At 37.9% G+C, this 25,005-nt stretch overlaps 1 protein-coding gene across 5 annotated transcripts in view; it reads right to left on the minus strand.

Moving 5' to 3' along the window:
* Positions 1–2,042: 2,042 nt before the first annotated feature.
* CCDC50 (coiled-coil domain containing 50) overlaps positions 2,043–25,005 on the minus strand; it is a 66,291-nt gene continuing 43,328 nt past the window's right edge. For 3 of the 5 annotated variants that reach the window (XR_003792300.1, XR_003792298.1, XR_003792299.1), the window contains exons 7-12: positions 18,287–18,402; positions 17,811–17,855; positions 17,581–17,685; positions 15,308–15,387; positions 10,412–14,460; positions 2,043–8,583 (exon numbers count right to left, since the gene is read on the minus strand). Coding sequence is in view for 2 of the 5 variants with exons in the window: in XM_029214014.1 (XP_029069847.1) it covers positions 8,564–8,583; positions 10,412–10,518; positions 15,308–15,387; positions 17,581–17,685; positions 17,811–17,855; positions 18,287–18,402 (473 nt within the window). In the remaining 3 variants the exon portion in view is untranslated. The remainder of the gene's footprint in view (positions 8,584–10,411; positions 14,461–15,307; positions 15,388–17,580; positions 17,686–17,810; positions 17,856–18,286; positions 18,403–25,005) is intronic. The other 2 variants (XM_029214014.1, XM_029214012.1) reach the window with 1 other exon arrangement.

The raw sequence follows: 25,005 nt of genomic DNA on the forward strand, positions 1-25,005 counted from the left end.
TGCTGCTTTGATTGTGGTAATCATTTCAGTGTATACGTACATCAAAACATCACATTGTACACCTGAAACATATATAATTTTTGTCCAAAATAAACAAACAAAAAAATCTTTTTAAAGGACACGAGTTCAGGAATGAGGCCTTTCAAACGAATGCCTAGGAAGAGTTCGGGATTTTCCAGGCTCCCAGTAGGGCATGAGGCTCTTCTCTTTTTGAGGTATCTTAGAGGAACCCAGCACATCTTGACAGCCAGGATCCTGGAATATTCGACCTGAAGGAGTACTTACAGATTGCCAACTCTCACTGCAATGAGCTTATTAGTAGAAAGGATAAGTGGTGTTCCAAGGTCCTGAACCAAGTTCACAGAAAAGCCAGGACTAGGACTCAGACCTCCTTATTCCTGTTGATTTCCTTAGTCATTGGCTCTACTGCAGTGTTTAGTTCATGTTTGTTTAAGCACGTAACTCAGATACAATGGGGAGGAAACACGTGATCTTTCTGCCCCTTGATATGTGGGTGAAATTTCTTCAAATCCCTACCCTGTGACATGTAGTAGTCCAAAGCCTTCTGAGATTTCTCTAAATTTCCAAGGAGTAGAAGGCAGCTAAGGTTCTCCCGGCTGTCTTTGAGGAGCTTTCTAGTGTGCTACCTCTCCACACCACATGGCCACAGCCTGACACTCGGACCCAGCCATACCCACAAAACCCACCCAGGCATATTGGGTACCTCCTGCCACAGATTAAGAGGAGCTGCCTTAATTACATATTTAATTTTTTAATTGACTTTTAGGTATGCAAACTTTTATCCCTGGCAACTTTCACCCATTCTTTAGAAACTGAAATCAACACATCACATTTCTTCAACTAAAAAATACTGTAATGTCTGCATATCACCAGTGCTCCTTAGGTGTCTGGTAGTGATACACAGTGTAAACCTTAAACAGAGCAAAGAGCAATTTTCCTTAAGCAAAAATTAGTTTATATGGGAAAAGCAAAGGACAATTTGGGACAAGCCAACTATGTTGAAACATAAGCAAGTCTGGAGAACAAATGGGGAGGGGTTGTTTTGAACAAAAGTTCACTGGAGGAGAATGAGATTTTGAAGTGGTGGCGGCTTCTCATTGGCTGAAGATTAGGGCAGCTTACTGTTGCCAGGTGAGAGAGGAACTCTTCCTCCTTCCTGCTGAACTATACAAGCTGCAACGCGTGGCACGTGCGAGAGCCCTCCCTTCGTGGCTTCCCAACTCCAATTTTGGATTAGGTTTCCTTAACACGTTTTCACAACAGTATAGATGTATAACTGAGATCACTTAGATTCCCTGTAATATTTGCCAGAGAAGGAAGTGAGGTCTTGAGTCTGGCCGAAGGAAACTAAATATTGGGTTGGCCAAAAAGTTCATTCAGGTTTTTCCGTAGCGCCATGAAAACCCCGAACGAACTTTGTGGCCAACCCACTAGTTACCTCTTTAAAAATCAGTTTAACAGTCATTGAAAATAGTATCTTATTTTTGTTATGAGGGTTTTTTGTTTGTTTTTGTTTTTGTTTTTTTGCGGTACACGGGCCTCTCACCGCTGGGGCCCCTCCCGTTGCGGAGCACAGGCTCTGGACGCGCAGGCCCAGTGGCCATGGCTCACGGGCCCAGCCGCTCCGCGGCATGCGGGATCCTCCCGGACCGGGGCACGAACCCGTGTCCCCTGCATCGGCAGCCGGACCCTCAACCACTGCGCCACCAGGGAAGCCCGTATCTTATTTTTAAGTAACCTGCTAAATTTCTGCAGAATCAGTTTCCACATCATGGCTAGTCTAGTAAAGAAAATTAGATAAAGAAACACCTCGTAAAGGTAAAATGTTAAATGCTGGTTATTATTAATGTCTATTTTTAACATCCATGGACTGCATGTGTGGTGCAGACTTGGTTTTTGGCCTCATGGAGCCTTTAATCATTCGGATTATTGTGTGAACATCCACTTACCTGTTTTTCTTTCAAATACATCAACCAAGCCACCAATCACCACACACAAAACAAAGCCACTTCTCTAACGGATTTTTTTTTTTTTTTCCTAACGGATTTGGACTTGGGAGTACTTGTTGAGAATGTTAATGTACTAGGAAGTATAGTGTTATACATGGTTACAGTAACCAGAATAAGATAAAAAACTACTGTTATTAAACAAAGATACATTAGGGTTAACTTTGTAAAGAAGAAAAAACAAATGAATATTCCCAGATCTTCCCAGGTCCTTGAATGTGGTAAAGAAAACATGAGACAGAGACCATTAACGTAATAAATGGATGACTGTATTAAGAGAAAAGGACAAGATTGGTGTTTGCCTCCATCCGTTCAGGAAAACAAGCACACGGACTTATACAATACTTTGGTTTAAAAATGATTCATAATATCAATGTTAAACCTGATATTGAAAGAATCCAATGGGTCACAAGGTGTAAAAAACGAACCACTGAAACACAAGCTTGCATAGATGAATGAATGAAGATGTATAACTGGCACTGAAGGGAGGCTTGAGCACTGGATTCTGAATGACGTTAGCACCTCAGCCGCCCAAGACACAAGAACGTCTCCAGCACCACATTTCTCACTTTCCCCAATGAGGTCATGAGCAGAAACCTGTGCTGTATGAAGGTGGATTGAAACAGACTGTTTCCATCAACTTCTTCCAGAAGCGTGCACACATACCCACTGGTACCCAACATCAGTCACCTTAAGGCATCCAGCGTCCCTCACAGTTTCACTTAATCTCTAGATAGGCATGTGATTTGAGGTGGCCTCCTTGTTTTTTGTCCTCAGACTGGCAACTCTATTCCATTAAGGTTCTGTTCAGTTCCATGAAGTAACTATTTCAAAGCTGCCTTTCCCTCTGGGGCTTGGCTACAAACTGATGAGCACTTGAGATAACATCTCACTTGTTTTTTAAACATCTACTTTCCAAATGTCAAAGGGCTTTCTTACCAAAGCATCCAAAACCTCTGGGCACTGTGCAGTTACCTCTTGCAAGAGGATACTTTTCCAAATTTTGAGACAAATGACAGCACCACCTCAAATTTCCTGAGCAACTTGATTTATATGAACAAACTCCTATACTTTATAATTCGGCACCTTTCAAAATACAATAGTGTTGGGATGGATTCTTCTTAAGGAAAACCGCATTACAGAGAATTCTCATTTTGGAACATCATTTTTATATGCTATCATAATACTTCATGAACTAAATATTGGGGTGCCTTTAAGAGGCAGGTGAAAAATATAGCTATATCCGAGAAAGGGCATTTGGCTTTCAGTCTATGACAAAGCTGAAGGTATAGCCTATGGGGATTTCAGAGGCTAATTCAATAAGAAATTTTAGAAATTCTGATATCAAAAGCCCTCTCACTAAATTTAGAAAGAGTTAGAAACTCTTTTAGCAATTATGGTCTGAAACTCAGTGCAACAAAAATTTATCCTAAGTATATGTATGATGTGTAATAGTATATTCTCTCAACTGTCTTCTCTTTGCTGTCCTTCATCCTTGCTCTTTTGTGAAGGAAATGTCACTTGACTCCTGTCTTTCAATTCTTCCATTCTTTCTATATGAAACTCAGCAATGAATCATGGGGCACTAAGTTACACAATTAGTTCTGTTCTTATCTGAAATGCCTTATGCTATGAAAAAGTTACTCAAGATGAGAGAAAAATTTTCTAGTTTGCTGAGAATACACAAAAACATTTAAGTCTATTAGGAACATATATCTAGGCAGTGTTCACACATATTTAAGGGCAAAGAGAATGATTTTTAGGACCAGACATTTCCACAAATCAACATGATTACTTAGATGATTGTGTTAGTCTGTAGCATCAAATACAACCCTAAAACACACTCTGGTGTCTCCCCTACCATAGCAAAAGTTTCAGATTGATTTTCTCTTCAAAGTAATAAAATACAAACACTCTTCATATCAACAAATCTCCCATTTGAGTAAATGTCTCTGTTTTGTTTGGTTTTCTTTTTTTGTTAATGTACGCATTTTAATACATAAGAGTGTTGGTGAAATTCTTACAAAACATAATGACTTCACACTGCATAAGAGAACCTTTGGAAATATCTTCTACACAGTAGCCATAGAAAAGGAGGACAGTCAACTCTCAATTATTTAGGAAGTGATCACCTGAAGAATCCGGTCAGGAAATTCTCTCTCGCCTACTACCAGCCTTCTTGGTCATGCCACTGCTCATTCATAGATTGAGAGGCGATTTGAAATGGAATGACATACCTATCAGTGTGGACGTCACTCACAGCTTGGTGTGAGGATGTCTGGGGCTCACCTGTGAATTTTATATCTCAATGGAGAGTTGACAGTCGTTCACATATAGGAAATATAGTACACTGACCTTGGTCAGAATCAAACTAATTTAAGGCAATACTGCTCCTCACAGACGTTGCTGGCACACAGTGCAGGTCTCCTAAGAAAAGTGACTGTAGAAGTGAGGATTTCCTACTTTACCCTTTCCTTCTTGATTTCTCTAGAAATAAATTCAGCATTTCTAATGAGAGTTAAATGGCAAGAGTAACAACAGCCTCAACTCTTCCCTTTAACAGTCTTATGTATCCTCAGGGATAAAAGAGACTCTTCCCAGAGAACTCTGGGTGACATTGGGTGCCCCGTGCAGCATTATCAGGCCAGTCTCCAGTTTGCTTCTCCCTGCCCAGATGACCTACTATGGACTAGGGAGAAAAAAAGGATCCTATCACCAGTAAGATAAGCAGTTATGGCTTTAAGACTCACAGGCACCACCAGATAGGAGGAAAAATGGGATCATTTTATCTAACTTTTCTCTGACTCCAAGCAGTAAGCAATGGACAAAGTACTCTAAAAATCTGTTTTTGTCTTTGTTTCTTTTCCTTTTCACTCAAAGAGCAGGTCTTGACTTCTGTATGCTTGTTTCTAAAAAGCCAGTATTATCAGAATATGGCACACTCTGTAACAGTGAAATCTACCTGAAGGATTCCCTTTTCCGTATTAACGTCCCCAACACAAATAGTGCTTTCCCAAAAGGCAAAAAAGCCTTTGAGTGCAAGTCCTATCTTGTTCTCAGTCCTTCAGAAAGCTGCTTACACAGGGGTCTTACGTCTTTATGTGGCTGAGGATATTACAGCCAATCACCACAGTTATCTTTCCAGGAAATCATCACTGAATAAATGAATAATCTTGGTACTCCCCAACGTGATTTTTATATAAAGACAACACTCATTAAAAATCAAGGCCCTAGAGTGTTAACCACTTATGTGGTAAACTAAATGCACCATATTATACCAGGTGTTTCCAAAGAGCAATCTGGCACAAGACAAAATTCAGAGAACATTTGACAGTAGTAAAGAAAAATAATAATCAGTTGAAAGTTAATTAGTTTTATACTGAAAAGTCCCAAGATAGTGTGAAAGGTACGGACAATGTCTGCAACGGATTTATTCATGGTCCAGTCCCACTGTGGGCCACAGTACAGAAGAAAAGGGCTAAACAGGTCTGGTTCCTAATTTCCTCGTGAGTCCAGTGGAACACAGGCCCAAGTTCACACATTATGGAATATGTTGATCTAGATCCAAGTGGCCACTGCCATTCTAAAAAGGTTTTCCTCCTGGGAGCATCTATCCATATCTTTTCTAATTTAGATGTTTCTCTATGATCAAAAACCATATAGTCTTTTCTGCAGTTCATTAGTCTGTTGCTGGTTGTTGTAAAGTCACTTGGGAAATAGTAAGTCCAAGACTTTGTATGCAAAGTCACCTTCTAAAAATTGCAGTGTTATTTTAAAGCATGTGTAGCAACCGTCCAGTCTCCCAACATAAAATTATGTCTAACAATGGTTAGACAGCAGAGTCACATTATTTCCAACTCAGAACATTTAATCTTACCCTTATCTAACCTTGCTTCCAGGCGATGACTTACAAAAAGTTAGGCTGTGGCAATGGGGTGTGCATGTCCAGTAGCCTTACGATAAGGCTCCACAACACACTGTGCTCATTCAGTGATACTGATGTTAATGAGGCCTGGTCTCCACAGAACAGAGGTATGGAAACAGAAAGATTTTCTAAAGGCCAGAAGTATTAGTTTACATCACAACATTAAAGCATAATACATTGTGGGCCTAAAAATTAAATTGCGTGTGTTCCAGCAGTAGGAACAGAAACAAAATAAATGCTTCCATGTTTATATAAAAATGACAAAGTGAAAAGCAGAGGACACAGTGAAGAATGTCTGGCAGTTTCTTAAAATACAATTGTTAGTTGCTTCTATAGTCTCAAAGATAACAATTACACTATTTGAATGAGAGTAAGAGGAATTCGGCTGGTTGAATTTGATCTGTCTCCTTACAGGGAAAGAATTATTCTGATACTCCTTAAAGTGTTTGCTTTACAAAAAAAATTAAATTAAATTAAAATATTTAAAAATTCTAATCTTTTAAAAACCTTAAAAAAAATAACAAATTTTCAATACAGATGCTGAATTTGTGTGTCACGAGGGAAATACCACCTTTGGTCACTCACTAAGACAGCTGAAACACTAACATCCTGGTCACGTGTTAACTCACCTGACATTTGTTTTGAGTAAAATATATCCAGTTAGCATTTTACAATAATAAATATGACTGGATGAAGTAATACATGAGAGGCAAGAGAAACGGAGAATTTGAAAAGAAGAACTGATCATTGTATGAGATAGAAAAATAAACATTTATAAAATAAAAATATGGCAAATGTTGCCCATTTGCCTGATTTTCAAGTAAAAATATACTGTTTTTTTTCTTTAAAGCTACCATAAAAAACTTTTTGAAACATGAAGCAAAATCACAGGGCAGACAAAGAAAAATATAGCATTACTGTAAATCAACAATACCTAAACTTTGGATATTGAAACCACCCTCTGGAATTTGATTTAAGGCTACGGTCTCCGTTCGGTCTGCCCTTGCCTATTTAAATAAAGACTTTTCTCATTCATTTCATCCTGGACATTCAAAGTCCTGTTATTCTTCCTTTCCCCAATTTTCTGAAATGACTACATCCTTAAGGGTTTTGTTTCTTTCTAGATTATCATTTTCCCAAAACTTAATTCTTAGATATCTTTTACTTAAGTTCACACAGTCCAAAAACTTTATGAAACGAAAGATCTTTCTCAAAATGAAAAACCCAAATCTGCTCTGAGAAACTAGTCTAAAAAGCTTCCTGAATATTGCCCAACTTTAAAGACTATCTCAAAAGATAAGGCAAACAGAAGCCAGAAAAGAATGGATTAACCATTTTTCTCAAGTCACCCACAGATTTCTTTCCTAAACAAACATCACACTAAAATGCCAAAAACGTCAGATTCATACAATGAAAAATAACAGGAAGTCAGGCTGAAAGGATATTATTTATATATATAGCATGACTGATATTTATGTTAACTAACTAGTATGGGAAAAGAGGCATTTCCATGAGGTTAGAAGATGGAAAAAAATTCCATATTTCTTGAAGAGGGGTTTAAAGGTCTGGCACAAAAGGAATCCAATGCCCATGTGTCATTAACAAATGTGTAGAACCAAATAGTTGGATGAAGAACCCCTTTATCAACTTCATGCCCAATTAATCTACTTATTGACAGATACACAAAATATTTTTGAGAGGTTGTCAACATATGCTGCTATGATCAATCTTACAGCTAGAGAAAATGATGGCAGCACCATGTATATAAACATTTTCCCAATTCCATTCCCTTCGGCTTTATAAGTAAATGTAAAATAAGAGAAGGGATACAAAATTTTTCATTTTCCGTTTTTCGATTTTCAGTTGATTTTGCACAGACTTTAGTTAAAACTTCACAGAATTAAATTTTTGCTAGTAAATACTAATAAATGGTCCAATGCCCAGAGGCTTCAGAAAGCCTTGCTATTGAGGAGGCAATGGCAGCGACAGTGTTAGTGAACGACATCTAAGCCAATCTTCCCAGGAGGGCGTGTAAGGATACGTAAAACCTCTACAGTCCTGGTAGTCTGTTACATATTTCAACTGTTCCAGGTTTTTTGGGTTTTTTTTTAATATTTTATGGTTGTGATTTTTTTCTTTCCTTGAATAGTAAAAAGCAAATGTCTCTGTCTTTTAATATATCATACACTAATGAACCAAAAAAAAGCTATTTCTTATATTCTTTTATTCTGCATTGCATCCAAACATTGTGTTACTTTGATCATTATCTCCACAAAATTCTAATTGCTAAATAAAGCCTATTCCCTAGATATCAATACTCCATACCTAACGAAAATGGCATTTTATAGAGCTCTTAGATACTATATCCCAGGAAGCATATGCAGCATAAAGGTGGCCAATATTCAGAAGCTAGATTTTCTTGTACTGCCCACGTGATCAGGAATAACCAAAACATTTTAAATGAATGAAAATTATTTATGGTCTAAAAAACATTTGAGGATAAATCTGAGGAATACAAAATATAGGAGAAAAAAATAAGCATGGAATGCATTCTGTATCATCCAGTAATTTTGCTACAGTGAGTCCGTTTTCAAGGCAGGTTCCTAGGTTTTTACGGCTTATAATGGAAACCTGGAGAGAGAAGGAAAAAAGAAGAAAAACGATGAAGGAAAAATCTCTGAGACACTTTTTCTCCCTGCTCAGGTAAAATAATTTACCTATATTTATATGCATTTCAAGTGGTTCATATTTTGTTTGTTTTTGGTTGTAAGAATACAATTGGCTCTCCACATCTGCAGGTTCCCCATCCACCATGGACTGAAAATATTCAGAAAAAAAATTTCCAGAAAGTTCCAAAAAGCAAAACTTGAATTTGCCATACGTTTGCAAGTATTTACAGAGCATTCGCACTGTATTAAGTATTGTAAGTAATCTAGAGATGATTTACAGTTTAGGGGAGGACGCATGGCAAATGCTATGCCATTTTATACAAGGGTCTTGAGTATCTGAGGATTCTGAGATCCTCGGGGGTCCTGGAGCCAATCTCCTGCAGATACCCAGGTTGTATTTACATTCAGAATCAATGTGTTATTTTAATATTATGTATCAAATGTATGTCAAGGACAGGAAGGCACCTCCTAAAAGTGATGCATGTATATAATTTGAGAAAGAACCTCATGAACTTCCTCCAGTTAAACAAGGGATGGTAAAAAGGCCACCAACTAATGGAAATTGTAGTGTATGGGTTGTTTTGTTAATATTCAACTAATCTCATCTTTTAAGTAATGTTTTTTGTCTTAATGTCAACATTGGATGAATGACAGAATGATAGGGAAGCAGGAGAAGGAGAGCTTTTAAAAAAATACAAATGTCTGGCAAAACCTGCCCCCGGAAATTCTAATTTAATTAGTCTAGAGTTGCACCTGTGCAATGGTATCTTGTAATCACCTCAGAAAAGAAAATTTAAGTAAGTTTGGGAAGGCAATCATTAGATTTGGGAAAGGATAATGAAAACATCACCTAATAAAACTTCAAAAACCATAAAAAAAACCAAACATCAATTGATAAGACCTAATCTTTGTAAAGTCTGTTGCAATCTGCTTTCATATATTTTACTCATATAATCCTGACCGTGCTGATACCATTAAAATCACCTCCATTTTTAGATGAGCAAATTAATATGAGAAACTACATTTTCCTCACTCATTTTATGACTGTCATAAAAATACATCTAAGGGAACGCATATGGTTAGTAGAGGAACTAGACCCAATTATTCCTTTCATTTTAAAGATCTGGTCCAACTTAGATCTCATATTTTTTTCTCATTTTCTTTGTCCCATTTTTCTTCCATGTGATGTGTTTTGTGTGATGTGTGTATGTATGTGCGTATTTTAATCTAATTAATCTAATTAAGAGAATCACGGGCAGATGAGAAACAAGAGCCAAGACAGGAAAAGCCCAGTAGATCTAAGTGGGGAACATAGTCTCCCTTTAAGGATCTGATAAAAGCTATGAATGAACTCTCTCTGGACCCTTGAACAATGTGGGGTTTCGGGATGCTGATTCTCTGCACAGTTGAAAATCCATGTATAATTTATAGTTGGCCCTCTGTATACACATCTGCAAACTCAGCCAATATGGATGGTGTAGTACTGTAATATTTATTATTGAAAAAAATCCATGTATAAATGAACCCCTGCGCAGTTCAAACCTGTGTTGTTCAAGGGTGAACTAACTGTACATAGAAAAGTCCTGTATTCAGCTTAAGGTGTTTGCTTTCTGTTTTTTAATCATTTTTGTTTGTTTTCCAAAAAATGAAGACTACTATAATGATCTGCCAAGAGGAAGAATAACTTGTTTTTCCACTCTAGTGATCTATAAGACAGCATCTGGCTTTTCCACCACAGCATGAGGATGATTAAAACGGATCTGAAACCTGACCATATATATTTTTATTACCTTTATGAGAAGACTCTGACTTTGAGAAATGACGTGTGGAATTATGCTGGTTTGTAAAATGAGTGTAATCCAAATCCTCAGCCTCTGTCATGGTAGGTGGTAGTGGCCTGAAAAAAAGTTACAATTTAAAGAGATACTCCAAGGAGTAATGACAGCAATTCCACCTCTCATTGGATCACTTGGCAAAGACATTTTCGGTAGAAATACAAAGCCAGAATATTTTAGAATCCTCATGTTAGTTCCTGGCCAGTTACATGACCTTGGATAAATTATTTAATCTTACTGTTCCTTTGTTCTGATGCACATAATTCAATGAAAACAAATATTTTCTGAACACCTAATATGTGTGAGGCATTGTGCTAAGGGCTAGAGAAACAAAGATTAATGTTATCACTGCCATTAATGAGAAGTATACTTTGTTTTGGTAGGTATTACGAAGAAAAAGAGAAAGAAAGGAAAGGATAGAAGGGAAGAAAGTAATTAAGGGAGAGAGGGAGGCAGGTAAGAAGGGAGGACAGAGAGGGGACGCTGGCCAACACAGAAAATTTAGAGCAAAGTTCCTTAAACCACTAGGTGGCAGAGTAGAACTTAGAGAAGGAAAGGGCAGTAATAATACATGTGCAACTTTTCATGTCAAAACAAGACAAACTGTAAAAAAAAATTGGGACATTTTTAATACTCCAAACTTTGTATTATCTTACTTATATAACATAGATTTTTGCAGACATCTGGCACTGATACAGATAGAACAAAATCTCTCCCTTTTTTTGGTTGTTGTTTCCTAAAGGTGTGCTCAACATTTGTGTTAAAGCATGGAACCAGATGAGGTTAAGACCTGCCAAATATACAGCCACGTTGTAGGATGTGTCGTGTAATTATATATGCAATGTGGAAAGCATAAATATTTTGAAGTTTGGAAAGTTATGGTCGGTTTGGGTATAATGGGTTCTGTCATATAAGAATGAGGACAAGTGTTCAAATTTCTCACCCTGACCCAAGCAGTAGGTATCTCCCTGGGTAGTCAGTGTCTGGAAGAGGTCAGCATCGGATGTAAATGTGTGTATATACTGAGGGCTACGCTATGGGCTCTACAGAGACAATCTCAACTTTCAGGATGAGTTTGCATGGTAGCTATCATCCACATATTTTAGAGTTAGATTAGGTTAGATCAGGTAAGCGATCTAAGTTCACACAGTTGGTTAGTGGTAGAGCCAGGGCTCAAACTCAACTGGACTTCAAAACCAGTGCTCTTAACTACTATACTATGCTCTGCTACATAGGTGTGTGTTTTTATCATTAGCATTATCTGCATTCAAGATTATACAAACACACACACACATGCACACAAGTACACATACTCCTTATACTTTCAAATGGTACATGGCATATGTTTTTATACTTTCTTACATTTTTATACACATATGATAAATATGAGTGTAACAAATAACGTGACATTTTTCTTGTTTTTCTTTTTGAACCATTTGTTTACAAATATTAGAAATCAAATCAGTGTTTTCCTTTCATTATTCATGGATATTTATAACATTCGCCTTTAAAAAGTAACATAAGACTTGGCAGGAACAGTTGAGACAAAGCAGTCTGACTCCAGAATTAAGAAAGTTAACTAAAGAAGTAACTTAGGCTCAAGAAAACAGGATTGGTAATCAGGGTGGCAGGCTCTATTTTGTACTCTTTTTAATACCCTCATTAGGTGACTGGAAACTGGAGAAACACAAGCCAACTGGTACTGTCAAAAAAACTCTATGTTGGGCTTCCCTGGTGGCGCAGTGGTTGAGAGTCCACCTGCCGATGAAGGGGACATGGGTTCGTGCCCCGGTCCGGGAGGATCCTACATGCCGCGGAGCGGCTGGGCCCGTGAGCCATGGCCGCTGAGCCTGCGCGTCCAGAGCCTGTGCTCCGCAACGGGAGAGGCCACAGTGGTGAGAGGCCCGCGTATCGCAAAAAACAAAAACAAAAAACTCTATGTTTATTGCCTCACCATTAACTCATCATCAAGGAAAGGGATGCTAAAGAGTAAAACAAAGTATAGGACACCAACGAATTCTCTAGGATCCCCCCTATAACGATAAACAAATGAATCTAGAATGCCCTCAGTTCTCTTGGTGTGCTGTTTTGTTCAATATTTGATTACACGGAAAACAAATCTGGGCTTACGGCTTCCAGGGGTCCTACCAAATTATTTGTTGCACTGGAGACAGTTACTTCAGTTAAGGGTATTCATATCCAAAGTTGGAAAAATCCTGTTAACTAATAGTTTGTTTTACAGTTTTTGATGTATTAGGATTACTCGTTTCCAACTGCTCGTATGAAATGATTTGTATCTTTAAGCTAATAGTGATAAAGCCAAATATGCTTCAGAATTCACTCAAAATTCATTTCTTCGAGAAGCCCGCCTAGACACCTAGACTAGTTTAAGTGTCTCCTTATGCTCTGCTAACAACCTGTATTTTTCATCCTTAGCATTTAACACAATCATAATAGTTATTTGTATAATTATCTGTTTAGTTTATAAATTTCATAAGAGCAGGAAACAACTTTTTTTGACTGCTGCTTACTTTAGCTCTGGACAATTTATTAGGGTGCTCAATAAATACTTGATAAATGAGGAAAGGGAGACAAATATATTTCATATTCATAAGAATACTGTAGGAACTAAATGAGATTTATAAAATCCTTAAGTTTTTCTAAGGGAAAAATGCAAAACTAAAATACCAAGTAGTATTATTAATATACAATCCTAGAGTTAAAACAATTTGGAACTTGGGTTGAAACTTTTTCCAATTACAAAGAATTGGAATTAACTCAGATTGCCTACTGGTTCTCTATTTTTTTAGACTAGAAATCTTATAATAGACAATGAAAATGACTTTTAACCATGACTGTTACACTGAAGTAAACGTCTTGAACTAGTAAGCTCCGTGTTTCTCAACCCTTGAAACCATCTCTTTCTGTACAAATGGATAACTCAACTTCCACCATGATTAAATGTGAAAGAGGAAACCACAGACTCTAACCAGAAAGCATACATTCTGATATTAATTGTATAAGATACCTATAATAAGATAATAATAGGCTTTAAGTTTTAACTATGAAAATATAGGTTTCATAAAATTCTTATTCATTTTTGTTTTGCCATATATAGCCTTTCTGCAAAAGCTATTTAAAGACAAACATTCCTCTTAATTCAATTCACTTCTATTAGTCATAGGCCACTTCTCACTCATTTACAAGACATTTTTAACACAGGATCATTTGATTATTCATAATCAAATACATCAAATATTTTAAAGAGTACCTATTACATTCCAGAAACTTGTTTTCAACTTTAATAAATCCTTTAAATAGACATTCCAGACTGTTCAATCATATGCTGTCAAAGTTATTCTAAAAAAGCCCAAGGTGTTCTAAAAAGCCCAAGGACTTCGAAGACTGCAAAATTACTAACTCTAAAGATGATTTTAATTCCCTTCATTAAAAAAAGCATAATATGCCACACCTATTTACCTACTGAGAACAGTTTAGTTACTTCTTATTTTACTTGGCTGTTGCAGGGATGTAAGTAAAGCTGAAGTATGTAGTTCTAAAATTTGCTTTAAAAGGCATTTGGCATGTGCATAACTAAAAGCTGGAAGAGGAACCAATTTTATACAATTAGACAAACTACACTACTGTTGCCCTAAAAGCTTTACAACCTGATATAGTTTTCTGAAACGTATTTATCTTCTGAAAGCCCATGGATTTAAAAGTAGAGTATGGCATTTTAAGGACACTATATTCTCTTTAAGGAAACAAGTCTCGTAGTTTAAGTGTGAGCAATGAGTGGCAACAACAGTGTCTATTTTTCAGTGTGATAAAATTTTTGCTTTAATAATTAATGAAGGGCTTCCCTGGTGGTGCAGTGGTTGAGAGTCCGCCTGCCGATGCAGGGGACACGGGTTCGTGCCCCGGTCCGGGAGGATCCCACATGCCGCAGAGCAGCTGGGCCCATGAGCCATGGCCGCTGGGCCTGTGCGTCTGGAGCCTGTGCTCTGCAGCGGGAGAGGCCACAACAGTGAGAGGCCCGCGTACCGCAAAAAAAAAAAAAAAAAAAAAGAATGAATATATTATTAATAATCAGGACCAAAATACAAAGTTTCAATAATTTAGAGTTTTCAAAATATTAGATTTAGTGTTACTTTTGTCTTTTTCTATTTAATGCTCTCTCTTCCTCTTCCAATCAATTTCCCTTTGAAAAGCAACAGAAAGAAAGAAATAAAAAATAAAGGTTGCTTCCTCAGAGACTTAAATGTTGAGAATCTGCAGTGGAAAAACAGCAGATGCTCCATAACCATGACCCAAGACTGCTTGAGAGAAGTCAGAAAGTATATACATAGCATAGCCACAGCTATTTGATCTAGTGGGATTTAGAACAATCTGCAATGACTCAAATGAGTATTTGCCTAGGACGTTGAGACTCACATAGAAATGAATTTAGGTGTATGTAAATGTCATGCACACACTAATGTGACCATGAAACTCAGAAAAAATTTGAAACCTGAGATTTTACTTAGGAAAATGGTTAATCTCATCCCTTCCTAGCTGAGGTCAGTCAATTCAGTGACTCCAGAGACAAGAACTTGGTCCTAACCAAAAGTACATCTTTCCTTCTATACCCCAGCTTCTGTAAAATTCTCCGTCTTCCTGATTTGCCTTGTTCAACCCAATTTAAAACTGAAAACAAAGCTTGAAAATAACCCTGCAAGACTTGATACCACCTTACAACTGCAGATTTCTGGATCTCCTTTCCAAGGAACAAACACTCTTTTCAGGCAGCCAACATCTCCTTACTCACCCCAAGATCAAGTTCCTCACTCCCTTTTTCAGGTGTCATCTTACCGTGCTGGCCTGTCATTCTTAGAATGGTGATGTTCATCACTCTCTTTTGACTTTGAGTGTGCTGATTTAGCTGTCTTGGGCTATGGGGGAAAAAAAGAAAAGAAAAACACACACACATACAGAAAACAGCAAACAAACAGAGAAAGATTAGATTTATTAATTATCTAAATGATATGAAACTCTCCTTTAGTAATTTCAGGTTACTTACATCCAGTTGAGCAACTTAAAATATTTTTAAATACAGCCACTCAGAGACAAAAAAATATATAATCATGAAAGTGTGTTGCAGGTTTTCAGTACAGCCAGATGAGTGGGCTAAACACACACAAACACGATCCCCCATAGAGATGCGCTTGGCCACCCATTATTAACAAAACAGCTGCACAGCAGCTGACGAGAACTATAGCTGATCAGGACCCTATCACGCCTTCCAGGGACAGACCCCCCTCCCCCATATTCTCTGCCTTAGCTCCTCTCTGAAGTACCTAGGTAATAGTATCTGGTGCACATTTCCTGAGTGGTTTTACAGATGTGAAAACCCCCACCAAATGGAAGATGTTAACTACTTGATGACCATGAGCACACAGCCCCCAGGCCTTCTAAAAATGCTCTCCTGAAACCCACCGGGGAGTTCGGGCTTCTTGAGTACTAGCAGTCCCAGACTACTAGTATGGGGCCTTACAGTAAACGCTGCGCTTTCCTTCCCCACAACCCGATGTTAGTAGAGTGGCTTTACTGCACATGGGTGAGCGGACCCAAGTTTGGTTCAGTAACATAACTGGCGGACTCCCAGAGTCTGTGGAATCTAGCTTCATGCTCTTAAGCTTATTTCTGAACACCTGACTTAGGGATGCTAATTTTCAAGCTCAGAAACTAAGGCATATTCATGCCAACTTTTCCAGGAGAGAAACAATTCCAGCACCAGTTACAGAATCTAGAGATGACAGAAGTCCTGATACTGCTAGAAATGTGGTCTACTCCCTCTTCCTTTCCTGATTTGCAATCTTTAAAAATACCTACTCCCTCACAGTTAACAAAGAACCTGAGTAACTCCTGGTCAACTACTTATGGTTTAATTTACGTAACAGAAGCATTTGGGAACCCTTCTACCAAAATGAAATATGTCTGTTAGGAAAAATCATGCATTACTAAGAGAGTACAGGAGGGAGATAAATTAAATAATTAACATGCAAATAATATTTTCATCTGCTTTCAGACTCACAACTAGGTAACTGAGCAACAGGCAATAGTAGAGCGATACCGTTATCATGCTTTCTCTGTCTTTGTTTTCCTCAAAACATGCTGAGACTGTGACAGGATCAGAGACCCAAGGGAGGATTTTGTTTGAGAGAGGGAGGGAAGGGGGGAGGGGAAGAACAGTGCTAAACATCAACCATATCATGGACACACACCCTGGCTCCATCCTTCCAGCATAGTACAAACTCCCTCCCTAAAAGCCTTTACTATATGAATTCTCACCCCCGCTCCTTTGTTGTTTTTCCATTTTGCATTTTTCAGCCAGCTTGACCTTGTATCTGTTAGCTGTCTATAGTTTATCTTCCTCTCTACATTACACATTATTCTGGGGAAAATCTATCTTTGTCTTTCCCTGTAAGTCCGGAGTGGTCCTTTGCACACAGTAGCTAATGAGTAAGATCTGTTCAACTAAACTTGCAATCACCATATACAACAATTAGATTACAGGAGAATGAACAGCAGTCACTGACTATTTTGTCTACTATTTCTGATTAACGAGGGGATGCTTACAGTTCAAGCTCATGCTAGAGGATTTCATACGCAATGATTGCTGGTGATAAGGATGGCCGTCAGTCTGCCATGGGTCAAGTGATGTCAGAGGAAACAGAGACACCTGCGCATGATCAAGGAGGAAGGGCAGTATACGCAAACAGGGAAAGTTGAGAGAAGAAGAGAAGGGCACTGTGGAAATTTAAGAGCAAGTGAAAACACTACATTCTCCTGTAAGGCAAGCATAGTAAACCTATTGCTCATGGCCAGAGGCACCTACCTGCATCTCAGTTGGTCTTAAAATGAAGGACATGAGTTTTCCGACCTTAGCAGTAACTCCTTACATAGTTACTTTGAAGAATTCAATATGATTTTTCATGGTGAATCAACTTTTACAAGTCAGATTCACATATGCAATACAGATAATTTGTATACCCTAAATATATTTGTGAGCTTACCCTAAAAAAAGGTCTCCCCATTTCAGTTCTAATTGTATTTCTAATTAAAAACAAACAGACAGACCCTACCTTCCACTCGGGGTCATGCTTTCTTTTGTCCAAAGATGATTTCTCCCGTTCCCTGGCTTTCTTGTAAGCTTTCTTTTCTTCAGCCATTAGAAGTCTAGCGATTTCCTAAACAAAGTCCAGCCAATATCATTGATTGCAAAGTTGCAGGTAGAAAATTGGGACAAATTGGGATAAAAACTGGGATATTTCCAAAGAGTATCAGCTAAACAAATTAACTAACACGAACTCACCTCATCCTGAGCTACCTGAGCTGCTCTCATGTCCACCTGGGTAGCCTACGGTATAGAAAATACAAAAAAGTATAATTTAATTGGAATCTGTGTTGTCCATTTAAAAAAAAAATCTTCATAAAAATAAATTGGTATTTGAAACTAGTGGTGATTAACACCTCTGAAGATGATAATCAGTTGGTATACTTTTGTTAGCCAGAGCAGGGTCTATTTTTATCAAATTCTACAGCGGATTCTTAGAGAATTATCAGAACTCAATAAAGGAGAGACAGGGATATGGAATTCTGTTGCTAATGCTTACTCAGTGAGTACAACTGGACACGTTATTCCTATTGTCTTGATTTTTCCACCCATAAAAAAGTTATCAGTTTCTTGACAGAGAGAGGACTATGATGCCTATTATATAATGTCAAGATTGATTCAATTCACAAAAAAACCACTAATTCACCTAAAATTCTGTATTAAAGTTTGCTCACCAAAATTTCTTCTTCTTGCAGTTTTCTGGCAATTTCAGCATCATTCCATTCCTGATCCCTGTTGGTCACTCGTGATGGAGTAGAGACCACTTCCTTCATCCCTCTGGGCTTCATTCCTAGAAAAAGCTCAGTGCAGTAAGGCTACTGAGTGTGTTTTCTGAAAAGTGGCAAAATTTATGATAAAGAAATTTTTCTTCAGTATCTAACAGTGACAATACTGCCTCCACTCTAAAATTCAACGTAGGGTGTGCTGGAAATAATTGTTTCCCCTAGGCATGCAAGACGTGATACAGGTAATCCACACATTTAAAACAAAGTTACCCACCCAAACCTGCTTGGTAAAAACTGCCCTCTCACATAGTTTCTCCAGCAGTAGAAAATCATACAAGGAACTATAAGTGAGGCTTTTGCAAAACAGGAAGTGAAAAAAGATTAAGTCCCTGAAATAAAAAGAATTTAGAGAAAAGCAAGTTATTTGGAGTTTTAAAGAGACTAAACTGTCAAGGCTGGAGGAGATGAGAGGCTTTCCATCTTTTTACATTGGCCCTGCACACCCTACTTCAGAGGGAACAGAAACAGCATCATCACCTGTGAGTTATGTGACAGTCCCTATTAACCAGTCAGTGGCCCTGCCAAGTGGCTTCTGCTCTTATGGCCTCCAAACCCACTTGCTTTAGAGCTTTCCTATAGCTCTGATCAGCTTAACGTTGCTAAATTTTAGGGAAGATGTAATGTAAGTGAAATGTCAGAGAGCACAATGACCTTAGAGTTCTATTGTTCTGAGGAGAAAGGAACACGGGGACTGGTATGGAATTTTGGCTTTTTACTTTGAAATTTTATAAGCAGCATATATTCCTTTTATAACTTTCAATTAAGTGGTAAATGCTAATGGTTATTCTAAAATTGTGGGTATTTCCTTCTTTGTATCCTTTATAAATTACAATTATTCAAAAATGTGACTGTATTACATTCAAAAATAATAAAAAATTTTAATGCAGTGAATAAGATTAACCATCTGGAATAGTGACTTTCAGTAAATGGATTACTAAAGGGAGAAAGAAAATTTACTCCTAGTTGCCTATTTCTTTACATTAGAGGTTCTCAATCATGTCTATATATTAGAATCACTTGGAGTACTTTACATACACATGAAAATTTTTGATCCAAACCCCTGAGATTCTAATATAAGTAGCCTGGGTGAGATCTGGCCTTTGTTAGTTTATTTTAAATCTTACCAGTTGATTCTTAATTGCAATTACCATTAGAACTACTAGTTTGGTGTATTATGTCCATCAAATTAACTGTACATGAATATAATTTTTATTAAAATGCCTCAGCACATGATTCACTTGCTTTAAACAAAAGAGGAAAAAGGAAAGAAAAAAATATGACTAAATTCTGGGCAAATGAAGAGTTTAAATTATCTGGTGAAGCCTCTTTTTGAACTTTAAACCTAGCTTTGTGGTAAATCCAAAAGCCACAGACTCATCGGCCTTTCCCCAAATAAAGACTATTAAACCTGGCTTTCCTACCTTCAGGTCTATTAGCACCTGATTACCCAGAATTACAGAATCTACTTCAACTTCACATTATCTCTAGAGCTACTGAATCTTATGCTAAGCTGGGCTGGTTTTAACGCAGATTTCTGAGTGGTCTGGGACAGTCAGGAAACAGTGGTATACTCACTCCCAAGAGTAGATAAAACTCCTTGAGTTATGTTTAGCTTAGTCATAACTAGAAGGGAAGATTTCAGGGAAAAATAAGTAAAATTAGATAGGGAAGTTGGCATTGGGAAAAGTCAGTGGACAAGATAGGTTGCTATACCATATGCCCTCCTACAGAAATGGCACTTCCACGAGCAACCCAAAGCCTAGCTGAGGACGACAGGGGAGACACATTTATGCCCTGCTCTTTCAATTTTGCCATCTGGGGAAAGAAGTACAATGGAAATGTGCTCAGATTTCGAGAACTAAACTTTCTCCACTACTATGCCTCTTACTCTACACCACAAAATTAACTGAGAAAATATTTTGTTTTAATATCAATCAAAGATGCTTGGAAGGCATTCAAATGAAACAGTCAAACAAAGAGTCTTATTTGGTTTGAAAGGTGTTAAGACTGTGACCTCTTGGCAGTTAAAAAGAGAATTACACATGGGAATTCCCTGGTGGTCCACTGGTTAGGACTCCGCACTTACACTGCCAAGGGCTCGGGTTCAATCCCTGGTCAGGGAACTAAGATCCCGCAAGCCACGCGGCATGGCCAAGAAAAAAAAAGAGAGAGAGAGAGAATGACATACAGATCAGTGGACAAAACAGAGAGCCCAGAAATAAGCCCATGCATATATGTTCAATTAATTTATGGCAAAGAAGACAAGAATACACAATGGAGAAAGGGCAGTCTCTTCAGTAAATAGTGCTGGGAAAACTGGACAGCCACATGCAAAAGAGTGAAATTTGACCACCAACCTATACCATACACAAAAATTAATTCAAACTGGTTTGAAGACTTGAATATAAGACCCCAAACAACAAAACTCCTAGAAGAAAACATAGGCAGTAAGCTTCTTGACACTGGTTTTGGAGATGACTTTTTGGATTTGACACCAAAAGAAAACTCAACAAAAACAAAAATAAGCAAGTGGGACTACAACAAACTAAAAAACTTCTTCACAGCAAAGGAAACCATCAACAAAATAAAAAGGCAACCTACAGAATGGGAGAAAATATTCACTAATCACATACCTGATAAGGAGCTAACATCCAAAATATATAAAGAACTCATACAACTCAACAGCAAAAACACAATCTGATTAAAATAATGGGCAGAGGATCTGAATAGACATTTTTCCAAAGAAGACATACAGATGGCCAACACATACGAAAAGGTGCTGAACATCACTAATCATGAGGGAAATGCAAATCAAAACCACAGTGAGGTATCACCTCACACTGGTTAGAATTAACTATTATCAAAAAGACAAGAAATAACAAGTGTTGGCAAGGATGTGAAGAAAAGGATACCCCTGTGAACTGTTGGTGGGAATGTAAATTGGTACAGCCACTATGAAAAACAGTACAAAAGTCCCTCAAAAATTTTAAAAAAGTTAGAACTACCATACAATCCAGTAATTTCACTTCTGGGAATTTATCTGAAGGAAATGAAAACACAAACTCAAAAAGATATATGCACCCTGTGCTTACTGCATTATTATTATTTACAATAGCCAAGACACGGAAACAACCTAAGTGTCCGTTGATGGATGAATGGATAAAGAAAATGTTAGATACACACACACACACACACACACACACACACACACACACACACAGAGGAATATTATTCAGCCATAAAAAAGAATTAAATCTTGCCATTTATGACAACAGGGATGGACCCTGAGGGCATCATGGTAGGTGAAATAAGTCAGAAAGAGAAAGGCAAATACTGTACGATTTCACTTATATGTGGAATCTAAAACAAAACAAAAAATCCTGAGCTCAGAGATACAAAGAATAGATTTGTGGTTGCCAGAGTGGGGGTTGGTGGGGTGGGCAAAATGGGTGATGAGAGTCATAAGATACAAACTTCCAGTTATAAAATAAATGTCATGGGGATGCAATCAATGTACAGCATGGAGACTGTAAGTACTGCATTGCATATCTGAAAGTTGCTAAGAGAACAGATCCTAAAAGTCCTCATCACAAGAAAAAAAATTTGTAATTATGTATGGTGACAGATGTTAACTAGACTTATTGTGATCATTTTGCAACACATACAAATATACACTTGAAAGTAATATAATGTTATATGTCAACTATACCCCAATAAAAACAAACAGTTATATTTTGAGGTAATATCTCTCTAGGTCAAATATTTAGAGGGAAAAAGAAGAGTTTATTTGAACTCTTGATATATCTTTGGAACTTGCACGTCTCATAAGTAGAAAATTTCTACAGCCTGGAATACTAGATTTCTGGACTGACAGGACTGCCCATTAAATGCAGTATACTCCGTACCAAAGGTGAAAAGAGCTTTTGTAAGCATGTAATGAGGAACTTCAGATAGTACCGTGTAAGGCTGTCATTACAGAAAACAGAGACGCTCTAAAATGTTATTAAACATAGTTAATTCAAAGAAATTACCAAGATGGCTGCCTTCTTTTTGGAAACCCAAACATAATTTGGAAACTAGCTTTCAAAAAACCAGGTGAACCATACTTTCAAGAGTTCCATGTTCATTTCTTAATCAAATTCTTGCTTATCTTTTTCCGTTCATCATTCTCCAGTCTGAGGACACAAGAATCTCCCTCAATAAACACAAACAAAGCTTACCTTTCAAGAAATTCTGATAAAATAAAACTGTTAAAAGTACTGGTACTCAAGATAAACTTATCCCAAACTATGGAATAAGGTAATCTGATGACACATGGATCCTGATACCATTCAAGAGTATTTTGTAATAAGCCATTCTGACACTTGGGGAATATCATAGCAGCATGGTGTTTAATGGCTCTGAGACGTTGGAAGTTGACCGGCAGAAAATTAATAAGCTGTTGTAATTTAATAGCTCAATAGAGGTGTTTACCCTCAAAGGTGGTACGGATTTACTGCCCTTTAGAAAATTAACCAATCTTATATTTAATTTAACAATTTTATTCTGTGTTCCATTTTCAACCAATTATAAAACCATGTCCTGGGCTTCCCTGGTGGCTCAGTGGTTGAGAGTCCGCCTGCCAATGCAGGGGACGCAGGTTCGTGCCCCGGTCCGGGAAGATCCCACGTGCCGCGGAGCGGCTGGGCCCGTGAGCCATGGCTGCTGAGCCTGAACGTCCGGAGCCTGTGCTCCGAAACAGGAGAGGCCACAACAGTGAGAGGCCCGCATACCGCAAAAAAACCCAAAACAAAACAAAAAACAAAACAAAACAAAAAACCACGTCCTGCAGATCAATGCTCTTTGCTGTCCTGCTAGTTTCTTCATTATTAAGTTAAATAAAACTTTGGCCTATGCTAACAACTTTAAGAACTGTGCTTTCACAACAGCCACCAGTAATAGACACCAGTATCTAATAATTATATTTTCATGTATCTTCTGACCTATTCTGGGTAGGTGGGGGGGAAGGGCATCACAAATTCAGACGCCTACAGGGCCCACGTCGGTAAAGTTTGCAAAGTAAGTTGAATATAAAATGACAGACGCTAGCAACTATGTTGTAGCCATTTTAGTAGCTGCCTAGTCACACTGTTTTTAAACCCTTATGCTATTAAAATAAAACAAACAAAACATTTGCCTATAACTCCAGTACTAGGGCCTGTGAGTCAGTGTTTGTTTCATATTAGTTCCACCCTTTCTAAGCCTGTTTAAGATACCCTCAAGTGTACTGAAAGCCATAAAGATTTAACCAGCCCTCAGAGCACACTTAGAAGGTTGGAGTCACAGAATCAGAAATGTAGAGGTCGATGTAATCACCATTCCTCCCCGGTATCTTTTGGACTCCAACATGTCTTTCTAAATCTGGATCCAGTGTAACTTACTCATAAAGCCTACTCCACGTAGATTTTATCACTTCCTCCTCTACTGCCCCACAGCTCTTTGTTAAAAGAATATCAAATTTGCAATTGTTTGTCTACATATCCATCTTTTTGGCTTGACTCATGAAACTTCTGAGGCTCAGATCCAAGCATCCATCCCCAAACATAAAGCCTGAGGCAAGAATATTTGTGGCAGACACTCATTTGGCTTGCTGAACTGAATTTTCATTTTCTTTATCACCAAGTCCTTTAAAAACTTAAAGGACTAACATGATAGGAAGAGATAACATGAAAGGAGGAACCAAAAGGATCAACCTGAACCTGCAATCTAGAAACTACTTTCCAGACCAAAAGTAGAGGTTGGCTGGGCAACAGTAATGGAAGTTAAGTAAGAACAGTCATCTCCTTGGTACTTTTTTCCCAATAATCCTCGTATCTCTGTAAAACTTCCATGAGAGCAAAACAGAACTAGGGAGATGAGTATGGTCTAATTAAAACACCAGACAGTGCAGTACTATGACTTGCAGTGGTACAGCCACACGGAAAACATCACAGTGGCAGTTTCCAGACAAGAATAGAGAGAACCATTACTATGTCAGTGATGGACTTCAGAGTTAGGCCTCATGGATGCCAGAAATTTGAGGTTTAAGACTAATGTTCACCTCGTTCTTATATAAGTACCAAGAACTTACCTCATATTGGCACTTCAGAACACTCAACTGTAGAGTTAGAGTTGAAGATGGTTAAAGCACAGGAAGGAACTCAAGGCAATTGTTTTCAAACTTTAAGTACATGAGAATCACCTCCTGGTCTAAAACAAACCCGAATTGCCATGTTGCACTCCAGAGATGATAACATATGTAAGACCCAGAAATCTGAATTTTTAGGAAATAGCCCAGCTGATTCTGATGAAAACAAACTTGAGGCTCACTATTTGAAAAACGCTATCTTAAGAGATTGCCTCTCCCATCTCTCACTTTAGAGCTGGGAAAGATGAGGTCAAGAAAATCCAGTACTTCCAGCCCCGCAGGTCTTCTAGTTAGGCAAATACTATGAATGTGGTATTCCTAAACCTTCTGGGTTCACTGAATCAAAACCAGAAACTCAAGAGCATTGCTTTGGTATCAGAATCTCTGATATATGGTCGTGGCAAATTAAAAATTGTATCTGGGATGGGTACCTCCACTGCAA

This window comes from Monodon monoceros, unplaced genomic scaffold (genome assembly GCF_005190385.1).
Source record: "Monodon monoceros isolate NGI ecotype Baffin Bay Population unplaced genomic scaffold, NGI_Narwhal_1 Super_Scaffold_11, whole genome shotgun sequence".
In the NCBI taxonomy this organism is placed as follows: Eukaryota; Metazoa; Chordata; class Mammalia; order Artiodactyla; family Monodontidae; genus Monodon; species Monodon monoceros.